This window comes from Yarrowia lipolytica, chromosome 1B, assembly GCF_001761485.1.
Source record: "Yarrowia lipolytica chromosome 1B, complete sequence".
NCBI lineage: Eukaryota > Fungi > Ascomycota > Dipodascomycetes > Dipodascales > Yarrowia > Yarrowia lipolytica.
In genome coordinates, this window is record NC_090771.1 from 1834183 (window position 1) to 1855375 (window position 21193).

General features: G+C 49.0%; 10 protein-coding genes across 10 annotated transcripts; 5 read left to right on the forward strand and 5 right to left on the reverse strand.

Annotated features, from left to right (window-relative positions):
• Positions 1-521: 521 nt before the first annotated feature.
• On the forward strand, positions 522-2117 carry YALI1_B18347g (uncharacterized protein; the record flags this gene model as incomplete). The annotated part of the gene is made up of 1 exon (XM_500856.3): positions 522-2117. One exon carries the CDS (start codon positions 522-524, stop codon positions 2115-2117), a length of 1596 nt encoding a protein of 531 aa, XP_500856.1.
• Positions 2118-2710: 593 nt separating this feature from the next.
• Positions 2711-3052, forward strand: YALI1_B18368g (uncharacterized protein; the record flags this gene model as incomplete). Its single annotated transcript, XM_500857.3, has 1 exon — positions 2711-3052. The coding sequence occupies one exon, from the start codon at positions 2711-2713 to the stop codon at positions 3050-3052; it is 342 nt and encodes a 113-aa protein (XP_500857.1).
• A 21-nt stretch (positions 3053-3073) lies between these two features.
• Positions 3074-3588, reverse strand: YALI1_B18375g (uncharacterized protein; the record flags this gene model as incomplete). The annotated part of the gene is made up of 2 exons (XM_068282088.1): positions 3074-3339; positions 3480-3588. 2 exons carry the CDS (start codon positions 3586-3588, stop codon positions 3074-3076), a joined length of 375 nt encoding a protein of 124 aa, XP_068138189.1.
• Positions 3589-3626: 38 nt separating this feature from the next.
• Positions 3627-4253, reverse strand: YALI1_B18384g (uncharacterized protein; the record flags this gene model as incomplete). The annotated part of the gene is made up of 1 exon (XM_500858.3): positions 3627-4253. One exon carries the CDS (start codon positions 4251-4253, stop codon positions 3627-3629), a length of 627 nt encoding a protein of 208 aa, XP_500858.1.
• A 742-nt stretch (positions 4254-4995) lies between these two features.
• Positions 4996-5625, forward strand: YALI1_B18391g (uncharacterized protein; the record flags this gene model as incomplete). The annotated part of the gene is made up of 1 exon (XM_068282089.1): positions 4996-5625. One exon carries the CDS (start codon positions 4996-4998, stop codon positions 5623-5625), a length of 630 nt encoding a protein of 209 aa, XP_068138190.1.
• Positions 5626-5654: 29 nt separating this feature from the next.
• YALI1_B18451g (uncharacterized protein) lies at positions 5655-11392 on the reverse strand (the record flags this gene model as incomplete). Its single annotated transcript, XM_500859.3, has 2 exons — positions 5655-10955; positions 11003-11392. 2 exons carry the CDS (start codon positions 11390-11392, stop codon positions 5655-5657), a joined length of 5691 nt encoding a protein of 1896 aa, XP_500859.3.
• A 459-nt stretch (positions 11393-11851) lies between these two features.
• Positions 11852-12574, forward strand: YALI1_B18460g (uncharacterized protein; the record flags this gene model as incomplete). Its single annotated transcript, XM_500860.1, has 1 exon — positions 11852-12574. One exon carries the CDS (start codon positions 11852-11854, stop codon positions 12572-12574), a length of 723 nt encoding a protein of 240 aa, XP_500860.1.
• Positions 12575-12701: 127 nt separating this feature from the next.
• YALI1_B18472g (uncharacterized protein) lies at positions 12702-13061 on the reverse strand (the record flags this gene model as incomplete). Its single annotated transcript, XM_500861.4, has 1 exon — positions 12702-13061. The coding sequence occupies one exon, from the start codon at positions 13059-13061 to the stop codon at positions 12702-12704; it is 360 nt and encodes a 119-aa protein (XP_500861.2).
• An 853-nt stretch (positions 13062-13914) lies between these two features.
• YALI1_B18499g (uncharacterized protein) lies at positions 13915-15753 on the reverse strand (the record flags this gene model as incomplete). The annotated part of the gene is made up of 1 exon (XM_500862.1): positions 13915-15753. The coding sequence occupies one exon, from the start codon at positions 15751-15753 to the stop codon at positions 13915-13917; it is 1839 nt and encodes a 612-aa protein (XP_500862.1).
• A 3672-nt stretch (positions 15754-19425) lies between these two features.
• YALI1_B18536g (uncharacterized protein) lies at positions 19426-21123 on the forward strand (the record flags this gene model as incomplete). The annotated part of the gene is made up of 1 exon (XM_500863.1): positions 19426-21123. The coding sequence occupies one exon, from the start codon at positions 19426-19428 to the stop codon at positions 21121-21123; it is 1698 nt and encodes a 565-aa protein (XP_500863.1).
• Positions 21124-21193: the final 70 nt, after the last annotated feature.

A 21193-nucleotide genomic window follows, 5' to 3' on the forward strand; every position in this document is an offset into this window, starting at 1 on the left:
TAACAGGTGACTGGGCGGTCAGGAAGTAGCAAAAAAACCATTGTTAGACTCGCTGAAAACAGAATATCACTCCACACCTTTCAAAATCCCACAACTCGACCTGCCACCGTAAACTAATATCTCTCAAACAATTGGATGGGTGGAGAAAACGGATAAAGCCTAAACCCAGATACAGCACTAGCAACTCTAACCCAAGTTCGGTGGAAGTCACTGTGGGGAAAAAGACGAGACATTGTAACAGGTGGCACAAGACGAGGTATAAAACGCAGTTTTGGAAAGAGAAAATGAGTTAAAATGGCCCAAATATTGCCCTGGTAGCTGTTTCACCTTTTATACACTAACCCCGAAGACTTTATACCGCCTCGTAGTGCACACAAAGACCCTGCACATCACTCCTACGTCTCTGCGATCACTCATCATAGCACCTTTCTTGAACCTTGTTCTGAGACCCCTCCTGGAGGGAGTGTATAAGAGAGAGTCGTGCGGCACACTGAGATGAGCCCCAAACTATCCATTGCAATATGCTACAACTCTTTGGCGTCCTTGTGTTGGCGCTGACAACCGCTCTGCTCGCCCAGCTGGCCTACAACAAGTATGAATACAACCGCAAGGTGAAGCAGTTTGGCTGTGGTGAACTAACCGTCGCGAAGAACGGCTTTTTGGGCTGGAAGGGAATCCGAGCAGTGCTCCATGTGCTCAAAACCAAGAAGGGACCAGCTGCTCTTAAGGAGCGAATCGATGCGTATGGACGAACCTATGTCTTTCACATTGGCCCTGCCCCTGTGATTTCCACCATGGAGCCTGAGAACATCAAGGCAATGTTGGCGACTCAATTTAAGGACTTTTCTCTGGGAACTCGATACAGATCCCTGGCTCCTACTCTTGGAGACGGAATTTTTACTCTTGACGGTCATGGATGGACCCACTCTCGAGCTCTTCTCCGACCTCAGTTTGCCCGAGAGCAGGTTTCTCGACTCGACTCACTCGAAGCTCATTTCCAGATCCTGAAAATGTGCGTTGATAAGGAGATGCGAGAGAAGGGAAACGATCCCAGAGGATTTGACATCCAGAACCTCTTCTTCCTCTTTACTCTGGACTCTGCTACCGAGTTTTTGTTTGGTTCTTCGGTGGACTCGCTTGTGGACTTCCTCGACGACCCTTCAGTGCGCACGGGAGACCACGGAGGAGTCGACGAGGCTGCTCGAAAGGGTTTCAACAACTCCTTCAATCACGCTCAGGAATTGTGTGCCCTGCGATCCCGACTACATACTCTTTACTGGATTGTAGGATCCGTTGTCAAGAAGGAGCCTTTTGAGCGGTACAACAAGGAGATCAAGACTTTTGTGGATTTTTTCGCTGCGAAGGCTCTGAAGGCCCGAAAGGAGAAGGACATGTCTCTCATGGACAATGATCAGTACATTTTTATGTACGAGTTGGTCAAGGAAACCACCAACCCCGTCACCCTCAGAGACCAGATGCTTAACATTCTCCTTGCTGGACGAGATACCACCGCCTCCATGTTGTCGTGGATCTACTTTCGACTGGCTCGAGACCCCAAGCTGTACGCTAAGCTCCGAAGTGCTATTCTTGAAGACTTTGGAACCACTCCCGAAGCCATCACTTTCGAGTCTCTGAAGCAATGTGACTATCTCCGATACGTTCTTAATGAGGCCCTTCGACTCTACCCCGTTGTTCCCATCAACGGAAGAACCGCCACTCGGGACACTACTCTTCCTAGAGGAGGTGGACCCGACCAGTCCCAGCCCATTTTCATTCCCAAAGGCCAGACCGTGTCTTACTCTGTTTACTGGACTCACCGAGACCCTCGATTCTGGGGCGAGGATGCTGAGGAGTTCATTCCTGAGCGATGGGATCCTCGAAACGGCAACATTGGCCGAGGGTGGGAGTACCTGCCGTTCAACGGTGGTCCTCGAATCTGCCTTGGTCAGCAGTTTGCTCTTACCGAGGTTGGATACGTTCTGAGTAGACTGGTTCAGACATATGAGACACTTGAGACTTGTGACCACAAGCCTCTGCCCCCTCTGTACAACCATGCTCTTACGATGTGCCATGAGGAGGGTGTTTGGGTCAAGATGTATAAGGGTGAGAAGGCGTAGGTGTTATTTATTTTTTATGTGATTTTAGCAATTGAAACACAAGTACATACTGTACTTGTATTGTTTGTATTTATTGAAAGACTGTACTTGTATTGTGATTGATACTTAACAGCTCTTTTGGAGGAGCACTCCCACTGCCCACTGATATCGAAGTACAGTTTTTTCTCAATACAATACATTCGATTAATTATAACATTGTTTAAAGAGAATAATTTTTGTATCGAATGCAAGCAAAAGTTATAGCTACTGTACATGAGGAACAAGAGAGTTCAGACTTGCGGTAGGAAGCAACTGGTGGTCCAAACATTTTACATCTCGGTCCGATCAGACCAGAATTCGAACCTCGCTGAACGGGTAATACGAGGAGACGCATTTAACACCCAACACCAGACAGGACTTACTGCTGTGTCATTCACAGTAGGCCTTACAGTAATACGCAGAATTGTTTTCAAGTAATTATTAAGTAAATACACGAGTACAAGTAAATTTATGATGATCTGATTGAAGTTAAAATGGCAGTCTCATGCATGTCTGGAAAATCTCATGAACATCTTCGTTAAACTCCACTACAGTACATATTCACAACCACAGCCATGTCACACAAACAAGCGGGTCAGCCGAACAATATCCTGTTCGTGAAAAACCTACCGTACGAATCCACCTCTGACGAACTGTATGAGCTGTTTGGCCGCTTTGGGGCGGTACGACAGATCAGAGCAGGATCGGAAAAAGATACACGAGGAACAGCGTTTGTGGTCTACGAAGACATTGACGACGCCACCGAGGCCGTCAAGACGCTATCAGGATTCAACTACAAGAACAGATATTTGGTGGCTTTGTTCCACTCGTTAGAACAGATGGACAAGACGGCTGAGAACCTGGAGGCTCGAAGAGCCAAGCTGGAGGAACTAAAAAAAGAACATGGGTTGGAGTAATGGGGTCGAAAAGACATTTAGTTACTCTATGGGTGTGTTTTCGTTCTTACTTTGCTCACTCTGCCTCGTTAGCTGCTGGTGATCAAGCATTGTGGACAGCTGGCATGGATAGAGGTATCGGCGCAACAGATTTGCCGATGCAGCTGCTGCAAGTAATCCATCAACCCATCGATTTACTTCGACAGACCATCGCCTCTTGACTACAAGTAGGTATTTGTAGCCATGTGCCCGTTCTTGTCTACTTGCAGAGTTGCCCAAGTATTGGATGGAAAACAGACGGTGGCGGACTAGACAGTCTCTCAGCAATCACGTTCGCACTACAGTATAGCATAATTTATTCATTCAGTTTCTGATACACTAAACTGATAGTGTACTAAACCGGTAGAAGATTTCACTACAACGGGGTATCGTCATCTCCAACTGTCACACTTACAGATCAACCCCCAGATACAAGCTCTTTCTGTATCAATAACATCAACTTTCACTATATGCACTTTGTGTACATGCTGAACACCTTTTTGGACAACGTGGAACATATAGTCAGTTGTCCCCCTCCGATGATTCTTTTAATATCTTAAACCAACTGCTTTCTGCTGCCTCGGAAGAAGACCTGGACAATGGTCACCTGGCAGACAGAAATACCGACCATGAGAACAATCTCAAGAACAGAGAACCAGTAGATTCGAGACTCGGTGCTCTCCACAGTGGCCTTGTTTCGGGCCTCTCGGACCTTGAGGTATCGCATCTCAGACAAAATGGAGTCGACCTTGGGGGAGATCTTGTTAAGGGAGTTTTCGATGGAGGCATGCTCGGGTCGCTCCTTGTTGATGTCCGCGGGCAGCTCGGCTCGCAGCTCCTCATGCTCGAGCTTGATCTCGAAGTCCACAGTCTTCTCGTCAAAGGTAGACATGTGGTTGTTGAAGCAGAACTCGTACTCTCCTCCCTGATCAGAGGTCATGACGTACTCGTCCATCTTAGCAGTCTTGTCGTAAGAAATCTGGCCGGAGGGGGTCTTAACACGGGCTCGAATGTCGAAGCTACCTCCCTTCTGGACGGCGTAGTAGAAGAGAATCTTCTGGCCGGCACGCTGGACCTGTGCGTTGAAGCACTGGAGCTCCTGGGGCTTGACCTTGACCTGGAAGGCGGTGGCGGAGACCACGGCGGCGAAAATGGCGCACAAAATCAGCTGCACAAATTTCATGATGCTGTAGAGTTGTGTGGAGTGTAGAGTGTAACTACCAGATACAAGATCAATGACACGTCGCGTGTATAGAGTGCATTGTGAGTTAGAGTTGGTAGGGTAACCAAGGCAAGGAGTATTGAAGAGGGCGTAGGTGCACGAGTACGCAAGACAGAGAGATTGAGAGTGTTGATCTGAGGCATTATCACGTGTTTTTTACACGCGACAGTGTGCTTTTTCCACTCAACTATGTTCATTGCGTGCAGTGACACCACTTTTCATTTTTCTGCCTTGCTAAAGTTCGCCTACAAGTACACTCGTAATGTAAAGACGTGTCCAAAAATTGGGAGTGTGAAATTTAGCAAGCTGAACTCACAGAAGGGGGATCAGGTCCTGTAAGCGACGCACATTGTATTACGTGTATGCATTTGTGGGTGTCACGTGATATATATTCTATTTTCAGATGCTACTTACATAACTTGTTATCAAGTCAAACATGATTGCAATAGTTTACCTAACCGAGCCGAACATGGTTCTTGCGCGACTGTCAATGAGTAGAGCTACAAGTAGTAGAAGTACCTCAGCGTTGTTTTGAAGACTCGCGTATGCGACTTCACGCAACACAACAGGGGCAGGAGAGAGTCTGCTCAGAATAAATGTTATTTAATACACTCCCAATGGACATTCTGCTTCAAAACTCCAACACAAAATCAGTACATTGCACCATACAGTACATACTGGTACAAGTACCGGTATTTCTAACATGGAAAGATCCTCACAACTACAAGTAGCCATATTCTGGGTGCTCGGAACTCTGTCAAGGACAATGAGGCGCCGTGACTACTTAAGGGAGAAAATCGTACTCATCTCAAAACTGTCTAGAGAAACAGATGTTTTAATTGAAGGCATTTTGAGTCTTCCATTCTACTTTATGGACCATTTACCACTCCTTAGACACATCTGTCAACTTGCTCACCCCGAACTCTCAACAACAATAAGCTTATCAGATAGCCCTGCAGGTCAGATGTACTATAAAACTCAATGTTGCGATCTGTGTCTGTTTTTTTTTTTTCTTTCAGTACAATCTTTCAACACCAGATACACAATGGTGCGATACCCCCGAAACCTCCTTGCACGAGCAGTCAGTCGCAATTTGACTATTTTCATGGCTTGGTGGCTCTACAAGATACCTGGAGCGTACTCCATGCCTACAGATCTACTGGCAACAACCTTAGCCCGTCTACTTACCGTCTATCTCCAACTTCAATATTATAGGATGATAGGGGCCGCTCAAGTTCACATGGTTGACCAGTTGAAAGCACATTTTTACCAAGTGTTGGGCTTGCGAGATTTGGATGTGTCTACAAAAGACACCGTAGATACAAATACTTAATACACATGCATTCGCTTCTCTAATTACATCTAAACCTGGACCTCAATGTCATAAGATAAATCAAGAGCATCGTTGATGCACTCGAGAATCAGATTTTTGGTCTCGTATCCAGGAGGAATCTTGAGCTCGGTATGCATGGGCTTGCCAGGCTGAGGAGACACTCGCTTGATTCCAAGCAGATCTTCGCCACAGCTAAGAATAACAAACCATGACTCCTTCTGGGGTTTATGGAACTTGGGGCAGGGCATTCGGAAGTCAGCGTGAAGGGGCTTGTTCTTGTGAGTCATGGTCACTGTCATCTTGTCATCAACACGCAAGTAGTCAATGTCCACAACAGGCAGGGAAGAAGCCACCCGAACGAAATCGTTGATGTTTCGGCATCCAAATTTCTGAGCAGCAGTCTTGATCTTTTCAGGAGACATGTTACCGAGAGTATCGAGGGTGATCTCGTCGCGCTCCTCAAACTTGGTGATGGCTCGATCCTGAGGCTTCATTCCAGGAAGTAGCGTAACAGGATCAGCATCAGGCCAGGCACCCTGCTTGATGCACTGCATGACTGTAATGGCTGTCTTGACGGCAAAGAGCAGACCCAGCTCAGCAACAGTATCAACAGCAGCCTGCAGGATACGCAAAGTCTGGTCCAGAACGGATACAGTATCCTGAATGTAATCGGTGATGGGCAGCTTGACACGAGACATGTACGCCTGCAGAAGCAGGAAGACTTTCACATGAGGATCCCACATGACCAAATCCATGGACTCTCCGGAGTACCGCATCTCCTTGGACAACTCAGCGTTGACAAGATCTTCATTGTGTCTGACAGGAAGGAGATCGTACTCGGTAGCCTTGGACACCCAAACCAGAGCATCTCGAAAAGTGGAGTCGTTGGAAGCATCAGAAATGATGAACCGCACGGTTTTGTGAGACAGGTAGTAGTACGAAGAGATTCGCAAAAAGGAGGTAGCAGAAAGAGTACCGTCAGCATGAAGTTGCAGACAGGACGACTCAGAAAGAGCATCCAGAGAGTCATCAATGAGATCTGAAAGATATTCACCAACTGCTTCGGGAGTCTGCTCCTGAATACCGTAGTAGGTGGGGTTCGAGTACACTCGTCGGTACAAAAAGGTCCACGACAAAAAGTCCATGGCATCCTGTCGAGACTTTATTGACCCAGTGACAATCTCAGCACCAAGATGGTCCTCCAGGGCCTTGTGAAGCTGCGACTCGACGGGGAAACCAACGTTCAAGAAGTTTTTGTAGAAGGCCTTCTTGCTTTCCTTTGTGTAAACCATTGCAATACCGTTGGTATCGAATCCAGGACGTCCGGCTCGACCCATCATCTGCAGAATGTCGGTCAGGTCCATATCTCGGTAGGCCTCAATCTTGGCGTCGTAGAACTGAGTGCCCTTGATGACAACCAGGTGAGCTGGCAAGTTGACACCCCATGCAAGAGTTGACGTGGCAATGAGAATCTGAATTCGGTTGGCAGCAAACAGCTCGTGAGAAATTCGACGATCACTCTCAACCAGGCCAGCATGATGCAGACCAATACCAAACTGAAGCGACAGCTTGAGAGTCTCGTCTTTGACCTGCAGAAGAATGGCTTGCAGCTCATCTTCGTCCATGCTGAGGAACCGTCGAGGATTGTCTTCGAGACCACACAGGTGAATGAGATCAAGAGAAGTAAGTCGGGTCTGACGTCGAGAAGCGACGAAAATCAATACAGGCTTGGTGGGTGAGTGACTCTTGATGGCCATGAATGCGGGCTTGTTCATTGTCTTCATCAGAGGACAGAAACCGACATTGTCAGGGAAACCGTCAATGTACATCTGCAGGGGAACGGGACGAACGGCAGGGGGGAAGTTGAACAGACCCTCCTTGACTCCCAGCCACCCAGCCATATCCGTGGTGTTAGACACGGCTGTAGAGAGACCCAAAAGTCGCACCTTTCGACCTGTCTGGCCTCCAACATAGTTCATTCGAGACACAATCATCTCCAGAATGGGGCCTCGGTCGGAAGCAAGCAAATGGATCTCATCCATAATGACCAGGGACACGCCCTGGACGAACTTTCGAGTTTTCCAGTTTCGCGAGATACCATCAAACTTCTCGGGTGTCGTAATGATGATGTCAGCACGTCGAACCTCTCCTGCATCTGGGTTGGAATCACCAGTCAACTCGACGATTCGCTTGAAACCCTTGAGTCGCTTACCCCAGTCCTCAACTCGCTCTCGAACAAGAGCCTTCATAGGAGCAATGTAGACGACCTTGGAGCCCGGGTTGTCTCTGAAGGCAGCCCACATGGCCAGCTCACAGGCAACAGTCTTTCCGGAACCGGTGGGAGAACCCAGGAAGACGTTGGTATCCATGTGGTAGAGACAGTGGAAACACATTGTCTGCATGGGGTTGAAGAACTGAAACTTCTTGGCGTAGATGTTCTCAATGATGGGGTTTCGGAGAGCTTCGATAGGCAGAGGACGCAGACGAAGTAGCTTGGTGTGTATGGTTTCGTGATCAGGCATAATGAGGTGCTTGAAAGACACTGTTTGTACCGTCTCGACGTGAGCCCAGTGGTCTGAAACCAATCGCACAACAATCTGAGAAGGAATTGGCTGCGATATGGGGATGGTGAAGTCAATGTTATGAACATCATGCAGCTTTCGCTTGCTCAACATGAACTTCTCAACATGCGAAATGTGAGCATTATCGGACGACTCAACCCAAAGCCAGAAATGTTGCACCTTTCCGTGGTACTTTTCGTCCCAGTGGAAATCGGCCCAAATGTCGAGATGCACACGGAGTACTGACTTTGTAATAGGTGCAATGTCCGCTTCCATCATCATGTAGGGGAATCTGTCCACAAACCGATACAACTTGGAGGCCATAGAATGGTTGTGAACGAGATCACCCATCTCCTTGGCGGTCATATCTCGCAGATCATCAATCGAAGGGTCTTTGGCGTCCAGAATTCGCATTATGTGATCAGGAAGCTCAAACTGGTGCAAGGGATGAGCAAAAGGCCATAGTCGCTGGTCAATGGCCTTGCACATAGACAAGAGCGAGTAAGCAAGGTTACCCCATCGTCTGTTGAGAGCCAGAGAGAATAGAGCACGGGCGATACGAGATGCATTCTGAGCGACATAGCCCATGTCCGAGATCAGAGACGACTCCTTGAACTGGTATCGAGAAATGTAAGCCTGCAGCACCAGGTTAGTCTTACCCTGAGTGGTGGTAAGTGCTCCGTAAGGCTGGCAGGGCATATCGTCCGAGTTCTGGAACTTCTCAAGCTCCTCCATCTCCTCGGGGCGACCCTTGAGACCATCAAACTCGCCAGACATTGACAGTAGGGCCAAAACATCAGCTTCGGATGCGTCGGGCTTCATCATGGTATTAAAAATCTCAATCGAGTTGTTGAGCAGGTAGAAGTCTGATGCAACTCGACCACTATCTTTGCTGACGAAAGAACCCACTCGCTCATCAAACACAATCATTTGAAGGGTATGCAGTCGCTGAGCGGCTGCCACGATTAGCTTTCGACGGTGACCTCCAAGCATTGGGTCATCCTGGACGTCAGCCCAAGTGAGACCATAAGCAAGAGGGTTCTTTCGCATTCGCACAAAGAGATAGGTGTAACCCAGCCAGGCAACACCCTCATCCACATTGGTGACTGTTCCGAGCGATATCTCGGCGTTCAGGTTGTCGACAATTTGATCCTGCAGCTTGGATTCAATGGGATGCTGTTCAGTAACTGCGGAGATGAAATGCGACAATCTGTCCAGAGAAGTAAGCAGGATACCAGTACCAAACTTTTCAAACTGAGGACGGCCAGCTCGACCAAAAATCTGAATGACATCGGAAATACCGAGATCAGTGAACCCTCCTTTCTTCGCCTCGTAGACCTGAGTGCCCTTGATAATGACCACGGCTGCAGGCAAATTGACACCCCAGGCAAGAGTGGCAGTACAGCAGAGAACCTTGATGAGACCATCTGCGAACAGCTTCTCAGTCAGGTTACGGTCTGACCGCAACATACCAGCATGATGTATACCGAAACCGTGCTGGAAAAGTTCTCGGACCTCCTTGTTCTTGGCCTTCATAACGTCCTTGGTGTACAGACCGTAGTTAGGATCGGTCGCGCACGAGAAGATTTCTGACTCACCATTGGCCTGGGCAGCTTGAACGAACTTCATGGCCGACTTGGCTGTATCCTTCCTACTATGGACAAAAACCATGACCTGGTGTCCCCCCTGTCCGACTTCTTGGACAAGCTTTTCGTAGGCAATCTCGTCGATGTTTTCTCGGGACTCATTTGAGCCCTGCTTTCCTCGAACACCAATGAAATGCTGCTCGAGAGGCACAGGTCGGAAGGAGGAGTCGAAGAAAAACATACCAATCTCGGGGTTGACGCGCAGAAACTGAGCAACATCAATGAAATTGGGCAGAGTAGCAGACAGACCAACAATTCGAATTAACGACTGGGTTGACTCAACTTGTCGAAGTGTTCGGGCCACGAGAGACTCGATAACAGCACCTCGATCTTCATGCAGAAGATGTACCTCGTCGATAATCAGCAGCTTGACCTTTGTAACTAGCTCATTGTCACCGGTGGATTTCCGGGTTACCACATCCCACTTCTCAGGAGTGGTGACAATGACCTGAGTGGCCATAATCTCAGCCTTGGTCAACTGCATATCTCCGGTCAACTCTCGAACACTGATACCCAGCCAAGCCAAACGTTTACCAAGTTTGACGACAATCTCAGCAGCCAGAGCCTTCAAAGGGGCTACATAGACAATCTTGAAATCGTTGTAATGCACAGTCACGTCTCCCTCGGGACTGATATCGGAGAATTGGTTGATGGTACTCAGGACCGTCAGCATAGCCACATCGGTCTTACCAGCACCTGTGGGAGCGCAGACAAGCATGTTTTCACTAGTGTTGTATGCAACTGGATACACCAGCGACTGAATCTGGTTAAGTGACTTGTAGGCCTTGAAAGCTCCTCTGCAAATGATATCCAGGTCCTTGAGAGGAATGAAGTTTGACTCGATGAGCACGGGTCGCTTCTTGGGGTACGGGACAATAATCTCCTCATGTTTATTGAACACCAGCTTCTCGCTTCCCACAGGAAGACCGTACTTCTTACCCAAACTAGAAAGCACATTTCCTCCATCTCCAGACATGTAGACGTTGGGATATTTCTTCTGTGTGGGCACTGGGTTGTCGGGCAGCGCCTTGGCACGAGCACGATTGTCTCGGAGCTGCTGTGCCTTTTGTTCGGGTGTCATTAGCGAGTAGCCATTGGGCAGGGCTGCCGCAGCTGATATTTTCTGGGTTAGCTAGTAGTAAGACATCAAAAAAGTTCGTTCATACTTACCAAATCATTTCTCTTCTCAAGTAGTTCAATCACAAAGTCGACATCGTCATAGCCAACCTCTTCCAGCAGTTGCATCTGTAGTTCATCAGAGCTCCTGTTACTTTGTAACATATCCAAGATGGCTGCCTCGAACTGCTCGGGGGTGTCGCTTCGACCGTTCTTTCGGTGTACCTCAACGCACTTGCTTGTCAGCCACTCAAATGCCGCATTGTTGTATTCTCCATCGTCAGAAGAAGGGTCCTCAAAGAATTCGAGATGCTCCATCAGAGGAATGTCCATATCGGGGGCATCTAGCTGGTTGAACTTGTCGAAGCCTGAGTAGACCTCGTCTTGGGGCTCTAGCTCCTGCGCTAGTTGCGCGAACTGCTCGTATTCAGTAAGATCCAACATTGGTTGTTTAGTCAGATCGCCAGATCAGGATGAAGATGTAAGCAAGAGACTTGGACCAGGGACATTAGGTTCATGCAAGTGTGACAGCCGATGATGAAAAGGCTCCAGAGTTTCTGCATTGGGTTGTTTAGAAGTACTGGGGATGTGGAAGTATATTGATTTCATTCATATCACTACTTGTGAGCAGTATATATTATAGTCGTCATTTTCCCTCTGGCTATCTTCAACTGCATCTTGTACTGGGTCCTTCACTAGTACGTGTTTCTCTACTTGAGGAATCTTAAATGTTACTTAATATATTGCTGGTGGATTGGTATCTTCCTCACAAAATCCAACTAGAACCCAACAATTAGGCTATCCACACTTCCAACAAGTAACTAAAACCAACTCAAAACGGAACTCACCTCCTAACTGACTGAGCTAAAACAACGTGCAACATCATCACCACTACGCACACCGATGACGGAAATTATTGCGCCATTACGATTCGGCACCGTCCAGCCCCATCTTTACCGCGGCTCTTATCCCCGGAAACAAAATTTACGCTTCCTGCAGCGTTTACGACTCAAAACCATTGTTTCTCTGACACCGAAACCCATAGAGGGTCCGTTTGCGCAATGGGCCGAAGACAATGATATCACCGTGATCCACATTCCCGCAGCGCCCGAAGGAAAGGCTTACAAGTCACTGTTTGAGGATCCCGAGACACAAGCCAAGGAAAAGGAGAAGAAGAAGACGGAGAAGAAAGAAGCGCGAAAGACAAAAAAGAAGACCAGAACGCTGCCTATCAACTACGAGGTGGCCATTGAGGCTATTGGATACATGATGGACGCTGACTGTCAGCCCACATATATTCACTGTCTGAACGGCTCGGAAGTGACGTCGCTGGTGGTGGCGTGTCTGCGAAAACTGTCGTTTTGGTCGTCTGTTTCAATCACAGGCGAGTATGTTGGGTTTGCACAGCTCACAGCGACCGCAGACCGGTTCATTGAGGATTTCAAGGCCGAAATTGAAATTCCAGCTAGCCCGGTGCCCTGGATGTGGAGAGGTCTGTCTATTGGAGTGGTCAAGCGGCATCCCACACTGAAGATTGTCGATAGTGAAGATAAGGACGAAGGGTTCCCTAAAGACGGGTTTGAGAGCGAAGCTGCAGCCATTCAGGCCGTTTCTGCTCTACCATAGCCAAGCTACAACTGTACCATATTACCATATACTATAATTTATTCTATTTACCGTTACAGTAGACTGATTGCGAGATAGAGTACATTCCTCCCGTAGTCAATCCACGTATTCTTCACCAAGACATCAGCTACTGTCCATCGTTAAGATCGTCTCGGGCCTCTCGACCGTCTCGGCGGAATCCGAACCAGACAGCAGCCACAAATAGCAGACTGCCGGCCAGAAGAGCCCCTCCAACTCGAGGGTTGATGTAGATCTTAAGACCAGCCAGAACCACAAGGAAACAGGCGAGAATCATCTGGGTGAGGATCTTAAAGGAGGTGGAGATACCTAGAATGTACCAGATGGCGATATCAAAGACTCCAAGCGCAGCTCTGATGATCTTCTCGGTTTGGTCGTTGGTCTCAGTGAACCACAGGTAGTAGAAGTAGCCGGTGCCGATCATGATGGCAGCCAGCAGCACGTAGTAGAGCACATTGAGGAAGGTCATTGTAGGGTGTTTGTCTGTGCGGTCAAGTTGCCAATTGGTGATAAGTGAGACTGTCGTATAACTTGTAAGTATACAGTAACTCTCGCTTGTTGGTTGCTACTTTTACCTTCATTCGGTTAAGACTTGAGTGCATATCGTGTGCATGTTTGCTGTGTGGAGTGCAAGGCGGCAATAGCAACAAGCCGTGTATAGTTGAGGTGGTCGCATTTTGGGGTCTTCCTGTCATCGTTTCATTGCTCAATCTCCACTACAGTAGCCTAACTTCTACTGGTTAGTCAAAGCACGTACCGACTGTGCACCATACGGAAAACTTAGAACAATGCCCCACGATGCCCCACGGAGATACACCGAAGCGTGTGATCTGCGGTAAGTAAATACGAGTGGTGGGAGTGGGGTAGTTGGACTTTGTTCGTGGTGGTCTTGTGACGACTACTGGTTCTGTAAGCGGTCTAGTTAGCCAAGCTATGTAGCTACTGTAATTGTAGTTTCACTTCCCATCATGTCCAAAAGAGCGTCGTATCTAAGGAACAATACGACCTGTTCGCCAACTGTTGCGTGTGAGACCCGGTGCCATCACTTCAATGAACAACTCGTGTTATCAATTCAAACCAAGATAAATGATAACAAACGATATAGGTAAGACCACATTGATCTCATGTATGCTAGACCTATCTAACTTCTCACTAAGACCCCTCCTTGTGTGTCCATACCCCATTATTGTAAAGCAGATACTCAACAACTCAGCAATAGTCTCTTTGCTGCGGGGAAATAGTCCGTTGAAGTGCTAAACATACGAGTTGCTGCTCCTTCATTCAAGTGATTATCTTATTGGCTATACGCTTTTACTATACAGTTATTTGTCCTTGGGGGTAAGGCCCATGGAGTAGAGGTACTCGACACCGGTGTTGAATTCCTGCTCCTTTCGAGCCTCGTCCCACTGGAGCTCCTTGGCCATGATCTCAATGACCTCAGGGAGAGCCTCGTAGGCGGCAGCGGCGTTAAGGAAAGCAAGACGAGTTCGTCGAGCAAGGAAGTCGATGGCGGTGGTGGCATACTCGTACTTCATAGAGTACTTGCACTCGGCATCGAGGTAGGGGTAGGGGTACAGGATTCGCTTACCCTTTGTGAGAGTAGACTGGGGGATCACACCGGGTTCGGGGGTGGGCATCTCAGCAAGAGAAGCAACGGTGAAAGCTCGAGATCCGTAGTTCTCAGAAAGGTGCTTAGCAACCTCGGGGTCAAGGTCCTCCTGCTGGATCAGATCAATGTAAGTGAGAGGAGTCCAGTCCTTAGCACCGATGAGCTTGACGTCTCGGGTGACGGCCTTGGCGGAGATTTCAGGCTTGAGACCGAACTTGGCAATGCAGGCATCGACAGTCTCCTCAGCCATCTGTCGGTAAGTGGTCCACTTTCCGCCAGCAATGGTGACAAGACCAGACTCGGAGTAGGTGATGAGATGGTTTCGGACAAGAGACTCGGTGTTCTTGGCGTGGGGGTCCCGGACAAGGGGTCGGATTCCGGACCAGGCGGCCAGAACGTCCTCTCGTCGCACATCAACCTTGCCCTCAACGTAGTGTCGGACCTCGTTGAGAATGAAGTCAATGTCCTCCTCGGAGGGGATAGGGTTAGCAGTGATCTTGGTAGGCTGGTCAGTAGTACCGGCAAGGGTGTTTCCCTGCCAGGGGAGGAAGAAGATAACTCGGCCGTCAGAAGTAGCGGGGTCAAGGAGTCCCATCTTCTTGGGGGAGTAGTAACCGGGGAGAATGATGTGAACACCGGAGGAAGGAGCACAGATCTCCTTGGTGTTCTTGTCGTCCATCTGTCGCAGAGAGTCAGTGAAGGGTCCAGTAGCATTAACGACACACTTGGCCTTGATGTTGAAGGATCCAGCGTTTCCGTCAGTATCCTTGGCAACAACACCGTTGAGCTGGCCATTGGCGCCCTTGGTGAGCTCGGTGACCTCGCAATGGTTCAGGATGGTGGCACCCTTCTCAACAGCAGTCATAATAAGAGAAACGTTCATTCGAGAGTCGTTCTGGGAGCCATCATAGTAGACAATGGCGCCCTTGAGCTTGTCATCGGAAAGCATGGGGAAGGCATCGAGAGCACGGGATCGGGAGAGCATGTAAGAGGACTCGAGGTTCTGTCGGCCGGCAAGCAGATCGTAGCACTTGACACCCATCCAGAAGTAGGGAAGCTGCCACCAGGTGTAGACGGGGATCATGATGGGCAGAGCAAAGGTGAGGTGGGGAGCAATGTCGAGGAAGACCTTTCGCTCGTGCAGGGCCTCCTTGACCAGCTCGTACTGGTTGTAGTCGAGGTTCCACACAGCCTTCTCGAGGTATCGGACACCTCCGTGGATGAGCTTGGTGGATCGGGACGAGGTTCCGCAGGAGAAATCGTCTCGCTCGACCAGAGCAACCTTGAGGCCTCGTGTGACAGCGTCGAGGGCGATACCGGATCCGGTAGCTCCTCCACCAACAACGACGAGATCAAACTCCTCGGTCTTCATCTTCTCGAGCTGGGCGGCTCGAGAGGGGGGCTCGGCGGCCACGGGGGGCACTGTGAATTTGTGCTTCTTGTGGAGCTCCTCCTGGGCCTGGGCAGGCACAGACAGGGCGACGGCTCCAGCGCCAGCGGCTGCCACGGCGGCGGCAGCAGCCCACGCGGGTTTTCGAATGGTTCTGAACATTTGTTTGGGGTGGTGGGTAGGAAAGAGAAGTTCCGCGACGTCTACATTGAGTGGGTTAAGTATGCTTTGCGGTGGTGCGCTTTGTTTGAATTTTAAATGGAAGTGTGCTGTGAGCAGACCAGACGAACGGCTTGTGGGGCGTGTCTATTTATCCGGGCTTGTGGGGGGGTTCCGGCAGAAACGATGAGGTCAATCAATTGCGCGGGCAATTGACTACAACAAGCCCTCCAGACGGACTCTTGTCGCCTCTGTTCACATTGGCCAATCCTTCACCTTATTTTCCTACAACGTGCTGCACTTGGACATCTGTCACAAAGGCTCAAAGTCTACGTTGCTACTGACTCATGCAACTCTAAGCTGTTGGATGAAGGGTCCGGAAAAACTCTCGGCTGTGTGATTGGTGAATAAATCCCGCTAGCCGAGGTATGCAAGGACGAGTGCAGAGAAATCCTCCGGTCGAGCACGCGAGGGGTCGGATGTGAGACTGGTCAGTAATTGACCTGACGTGACCATCGTTTGGTTTTTATGGTCCTTCTCGGCCCCATGACAAAGTGTCTCTAGACCTTGTTGTGAACCTCTGACCGGGCCGCTGTCGCAACTAAAAAATTGAAAATGGTAGGCTCAAACGAAGAGAACCTCCAATTTTGACACAATTGAGTTTGGACGTTTTGCGAGTGGAAGAGCAGGAGGGGGATGAGGAGGAGACGTTGCGGCGTGGCTGATGTGGCGGAGAATCAGAGGGCGACAGAATGGTAGGACTGTATAAGTGTACGCGAGCCCATTTGTATATTGTCCAACCCGTATCCCAAGACCAATAACCACTATTCTTGAAACCAACTAACGCCTCTAGTGCGACCTTATCGTGACCGTTGAGCGTGTGTGAGCTGAGTGAGGCCTTTACAAATGGCCTGTTTTAGTACCGTGCTGTTGGATACAACATAAAAAATGGCGTCATGTGACAGCATCATCCGTTGTCACCGTTGAATAGCCGTTGGCAGCATGCGTCAACAACATGCCATAGAAAACAAACCGCTCTTGTATGTAGAGGTCATCCAGGTGTGACATATTCACATGACTCCCTAGCCTCTATCACATGATGCGTGGCGGACAGACTCGGCTTGACAGTGGATCTGCGTTGCCCCCGTCATTCCGGTTCATTCTCGTGTTTAAAATTCGCCAACCAGCATTGGATACTGTATGTACCATACAGACACGTTTTTTCCTCTTCGTAGTAGGCACAGAAGACGTGCAATAGATGTACATAACCTCTGCTTGTGAAAAAGAAATGAGCAGCAGCTTAAGCGGCTGAATTATGTGTGCACTTTGGCACTACTTGCACCTGGTATCTTTGTTGACTTCAATGAGACAGGATGTTACGCATTCACCACTTCACACTAATCCGATTGTACCGCAGTGGTGGTTGGACACACTCTAGACCGCTGTTTCCACTCACAACACCTATCCTCGGCTTATGAAGAGAAAGGGTCGGCTTATGCAATGCAGGACACGCGTGAAAGTTGAAAAACTTGCGATTCAGTAAGAACAGGCATATGGCCATTATTTGGCTACAATTCGAGAAATGGAAGGGAAATGAATGGAAGGTGATATGGGCTGGCCTAACTAGCAATTCGTTGAGTGGAGCTGTGCATGCCAACAGGGCCACTTCCACCATGACACAAAGAACAACCCCTCTCCCCTCCTATCTGTCATGACGTCATTCACAGTAAGCACCCTTTTACAGGTATCAAAGACAGGAGTTAATCTGATACCGCCAGATATTTCAGCGTAAACGGAAAATATTCTCGTTCTCACAGACCCATTCCGTGCGTACCCCACCATACGTGGCCTTTTCTGTACAAGCACACACAATACATATGAGCGTGCATGTTATCTCCAGCCAGTGAAGGGTCTACTTTGTGAGATGCATGACCTTGGTGAGGAGCACAAACAGGAAGGACAAGACGTACCAGCGTGGAGTTCTCAGGAGCTGGAACCCCTGCTCTAGTGGCCCGCAGCAGTTCAAGAAGCACTCGTTTAGGCTACTATAGGACTTTAGCGTTGTTCTACAGTAGCATTGGTTTCGAGGAATGTCCTTCAAGTTCGTCTTTCTCGTGTCTGTGTACCTTTCTCCTCATTTCGACTTGTCGTATCGGTCCACATCAGACAGATTCAGCATTGCAGTCATTAACCTGGCGGGGGTACGGTACTTCTACAAGTAGCTGATTTACATATTCAAGTGCTCGTACGCCACATTACTATCCACATGCACACGGCTTTGCTGTGGTGTCCCCAGGCACCATGGATGCAGTACACCTGGTACTGTACGTACAGTAGTCTTGCCGCGCTGGTTGGCTACTTACAAGTACTGTATCGTACTACAAGTACTTGTACGTGTGGTACATTGTAGCGACAAGTGGCTGTTTGAAGTACATTGCAGTTAGCTGGACGTTCTACCGAATCGCTATGCGCTTGAGAGGTCGGCCTATGAAGAGGGTGGTTTCGGATAGCAGTTTTCAGAGAGGCTCCGTTCCGATTTGTCGTATTTCAGACCAAAATTCTTCTACAGTAATTGTATTTATTTCCCTACGAGTCCATTAGAAAAAGCAGATGAGACGTGCCAATCCTCTCAACGTTTTTTGCTTGTCTAAACATCGCCAACCTAACTGAAACTATTAAAGATTAGATAGGGTTTTGGGCACGTGCGTTTAAGTGTCAGAACAAGCTTACAGTGGAAGTCATCTAGCCAAGATAGGTGTCGGAGAAACACCTTCTAGAAAAGTTCAAAGATCTGTGCGATCTAAGAGGATTGATTTGTTTAATTCTGAAACCGTATTCTATTGCGTGGCTCTTCCATAAAGCCCCATCTACAATCCACCTCTGTCTCAACACTCCGATCGAAATCCACAAAAACCAACTGTTGCAGTGCATTTCCCAAAACTACGTTCAACATGTATCCCTCGGCACTGGTCACATGCCAGCAGCAGCTTGAGCGCGACCAAAATGACTCAGAGCTGCCCCGCTTCGTTTGTGTCTCTGAATCTGTATATATCTTTATACATCAAGCAAGCCCCCATCTCAGATACGGGACCAGCTCGGACAGTTGGCGTAGGTTTGAGGTCTCGCATAGGGTTCTAATATTTTTGTTTCTCTTTTTTCCTGACAGTCACAATTTTAGACATATGCAAACCGAGTAATAACACAATAGAACAGTGCAAGTACAGACGGTAGCTCGATTTCGGACGCAGCTAATGCGAGTGAGATAATTAGAACCTGTGCCTTGCCCGCTATCTCCACCTACACTGGCGCCCCAGAACCCACCTGTACCCCATACATAGCTCTACTCGTAGTAGGCCTCTGCACTGCTACCGCTCACCTGCTATCAGCTTCCCAAAAGGTCTAGCCCCAGCACTTATTTAAGTTAGCTCCATGTACGGCAGAAATTTGTTTCAATCAAAGTCCATCTATATCTAACGTTTCATCCGATATATATTGGTGGTGAGAGAGAGACGAGAGCCCGATTCTCGACCGTGTTGCTATCCAACAAGTCCATCCCTGCTTCCGACTGACCACGAGCAGGCATACCTCTGCATACTTCCCAACATACCAACCAAACGACCTACTACTCACGATATTTTTCTAGTGAACTGATACAGAGTACTGGTCACCCGAGATATGAACGACTTCTCTCCGATGAACGTCTCCCCCATGAATGTGTCGCCTATGAACGGGTCCCCTGCGGCCTTCCAGCAACAGCAGCAGCAGCAGACGACGACGACTGAGACGTCCCGGCGAAGAGTGTGGACGTCCGAGGAGGACGACAAGCTCAGAGAGCTAGTGAAGGTGTACGGTGACAAACGAGGCAAGACCGGCAACTGGGATCAGATTTCAGCACACCTTGCCGGCCGTACAAACAAGGACTGCAGAAAGCGGTGGTTCCATTCCTTGGACCCCAATCTGAAACGGGGCAAGTGGACTAAGGCAGAAGACGAGATCCTGCTGCGGGCTTTTGAGACACATGGTGGAGTGTGGCACCAGATTGCCAAGTTGATTCCTGGCCGTACAGACGACCAGTGCTCGAAACGATACAACGACGTTCTGGACCCTCGCATCTCGGACCGGCTGCGAAAATGGACCAGAGAAGAAGATGAGGCTCTGTTGGTCAAGATCCGAAACCACGGCACCTCATGGCGCATCATCTCCAACGAAATGGAGGGTCGAACGGGTCTCACTTGCAGGAACAGATGGAGAAAACTCATGGCCCAATACATTCGACAACGGGATCTACATAAGGACACCCCTCCCATGACGGTGATCCAGCATATGGCGTCGGACGCCGAGCTTCAACACATCCCCTGGGGCGAGTACAAGAATGTCAGCTTGAAGGAGGAACATCTGAGCAGTGACGAGGACGACGATGAGGAGGAACAGACCAGCCCGGGGTGGAATTCCCCGGGTCAACCACAACAGCAGCAGCAGGCCAATGTACCCCAGCCGCCGCATCAGAACCACCACATGATGCAGCAGACCCAGATCCATGGTGGTCAGTTACCTCACATGATGCAGCAGAATCAACCCCAGCTTCCACAGCAACAACAACAGCAACAACAACAGCAGCAACAGCAGCAACAGCAGCAGCAACAACCTGGCGCCATGCAACCTAGTCAGATACAACAGCGACATTTACAGCAGCAGCAACATCAGCATCAGCAACATCAGCAACAACCACAACCTCCAACAGCGACAGGATCTTCCACAGCTACCTCTACTTCCACAACCACAACCACAACCACATACAAAACAAAACACCAACGTAACATTCCGGGAGTGGCGCCCTCGTCTTCGGGAGTAGAACTCACGGCGGACGCCATGGCGTATCTTCGAGAGCTCTTCTTGTCATCAGAAAAAGAACTTGTGGTGGAAGTGCATCATGTTACCCACATTCACAACCATTCTCACAATCTCACCCTGAACAGCAGTGTGGAGACGGCCTCCACGAGTATAGGTACCGGTAATCTTGGCAGTCTCGGAAGTAACGTGAGCAGTAGTGTCAGCAACTCGACACCTACCATCACACCTACTAGCACTGGAGCTAACATGGGATCGCAGATGATGCCTTCTAATGACGTCATGGCGGATCAGTACTCGTACCAGCAGTTCTTCAACCAGCCTGTTCAGCAAGGGGTCCAGTCCAACATGAACTCCATGCCTCAGGGTCAGCAACAGGGTAACATGCATGATATCCACGAACATGATATTGATGGAGCTATGGCTATGCTATATGGAGAGGACTTTGGTCTTGATCTGGAAGAGGCTCCCAAACGCCTTCCTGGTGGACATCCTTTCCGGGGTCTTCCCTTTGCTCCTAGTTAAGTCTTCCTTCGGCTTAACACAACCACTAAAAGCACACATATATATACATGCACAAAAGAGAATCAAATTC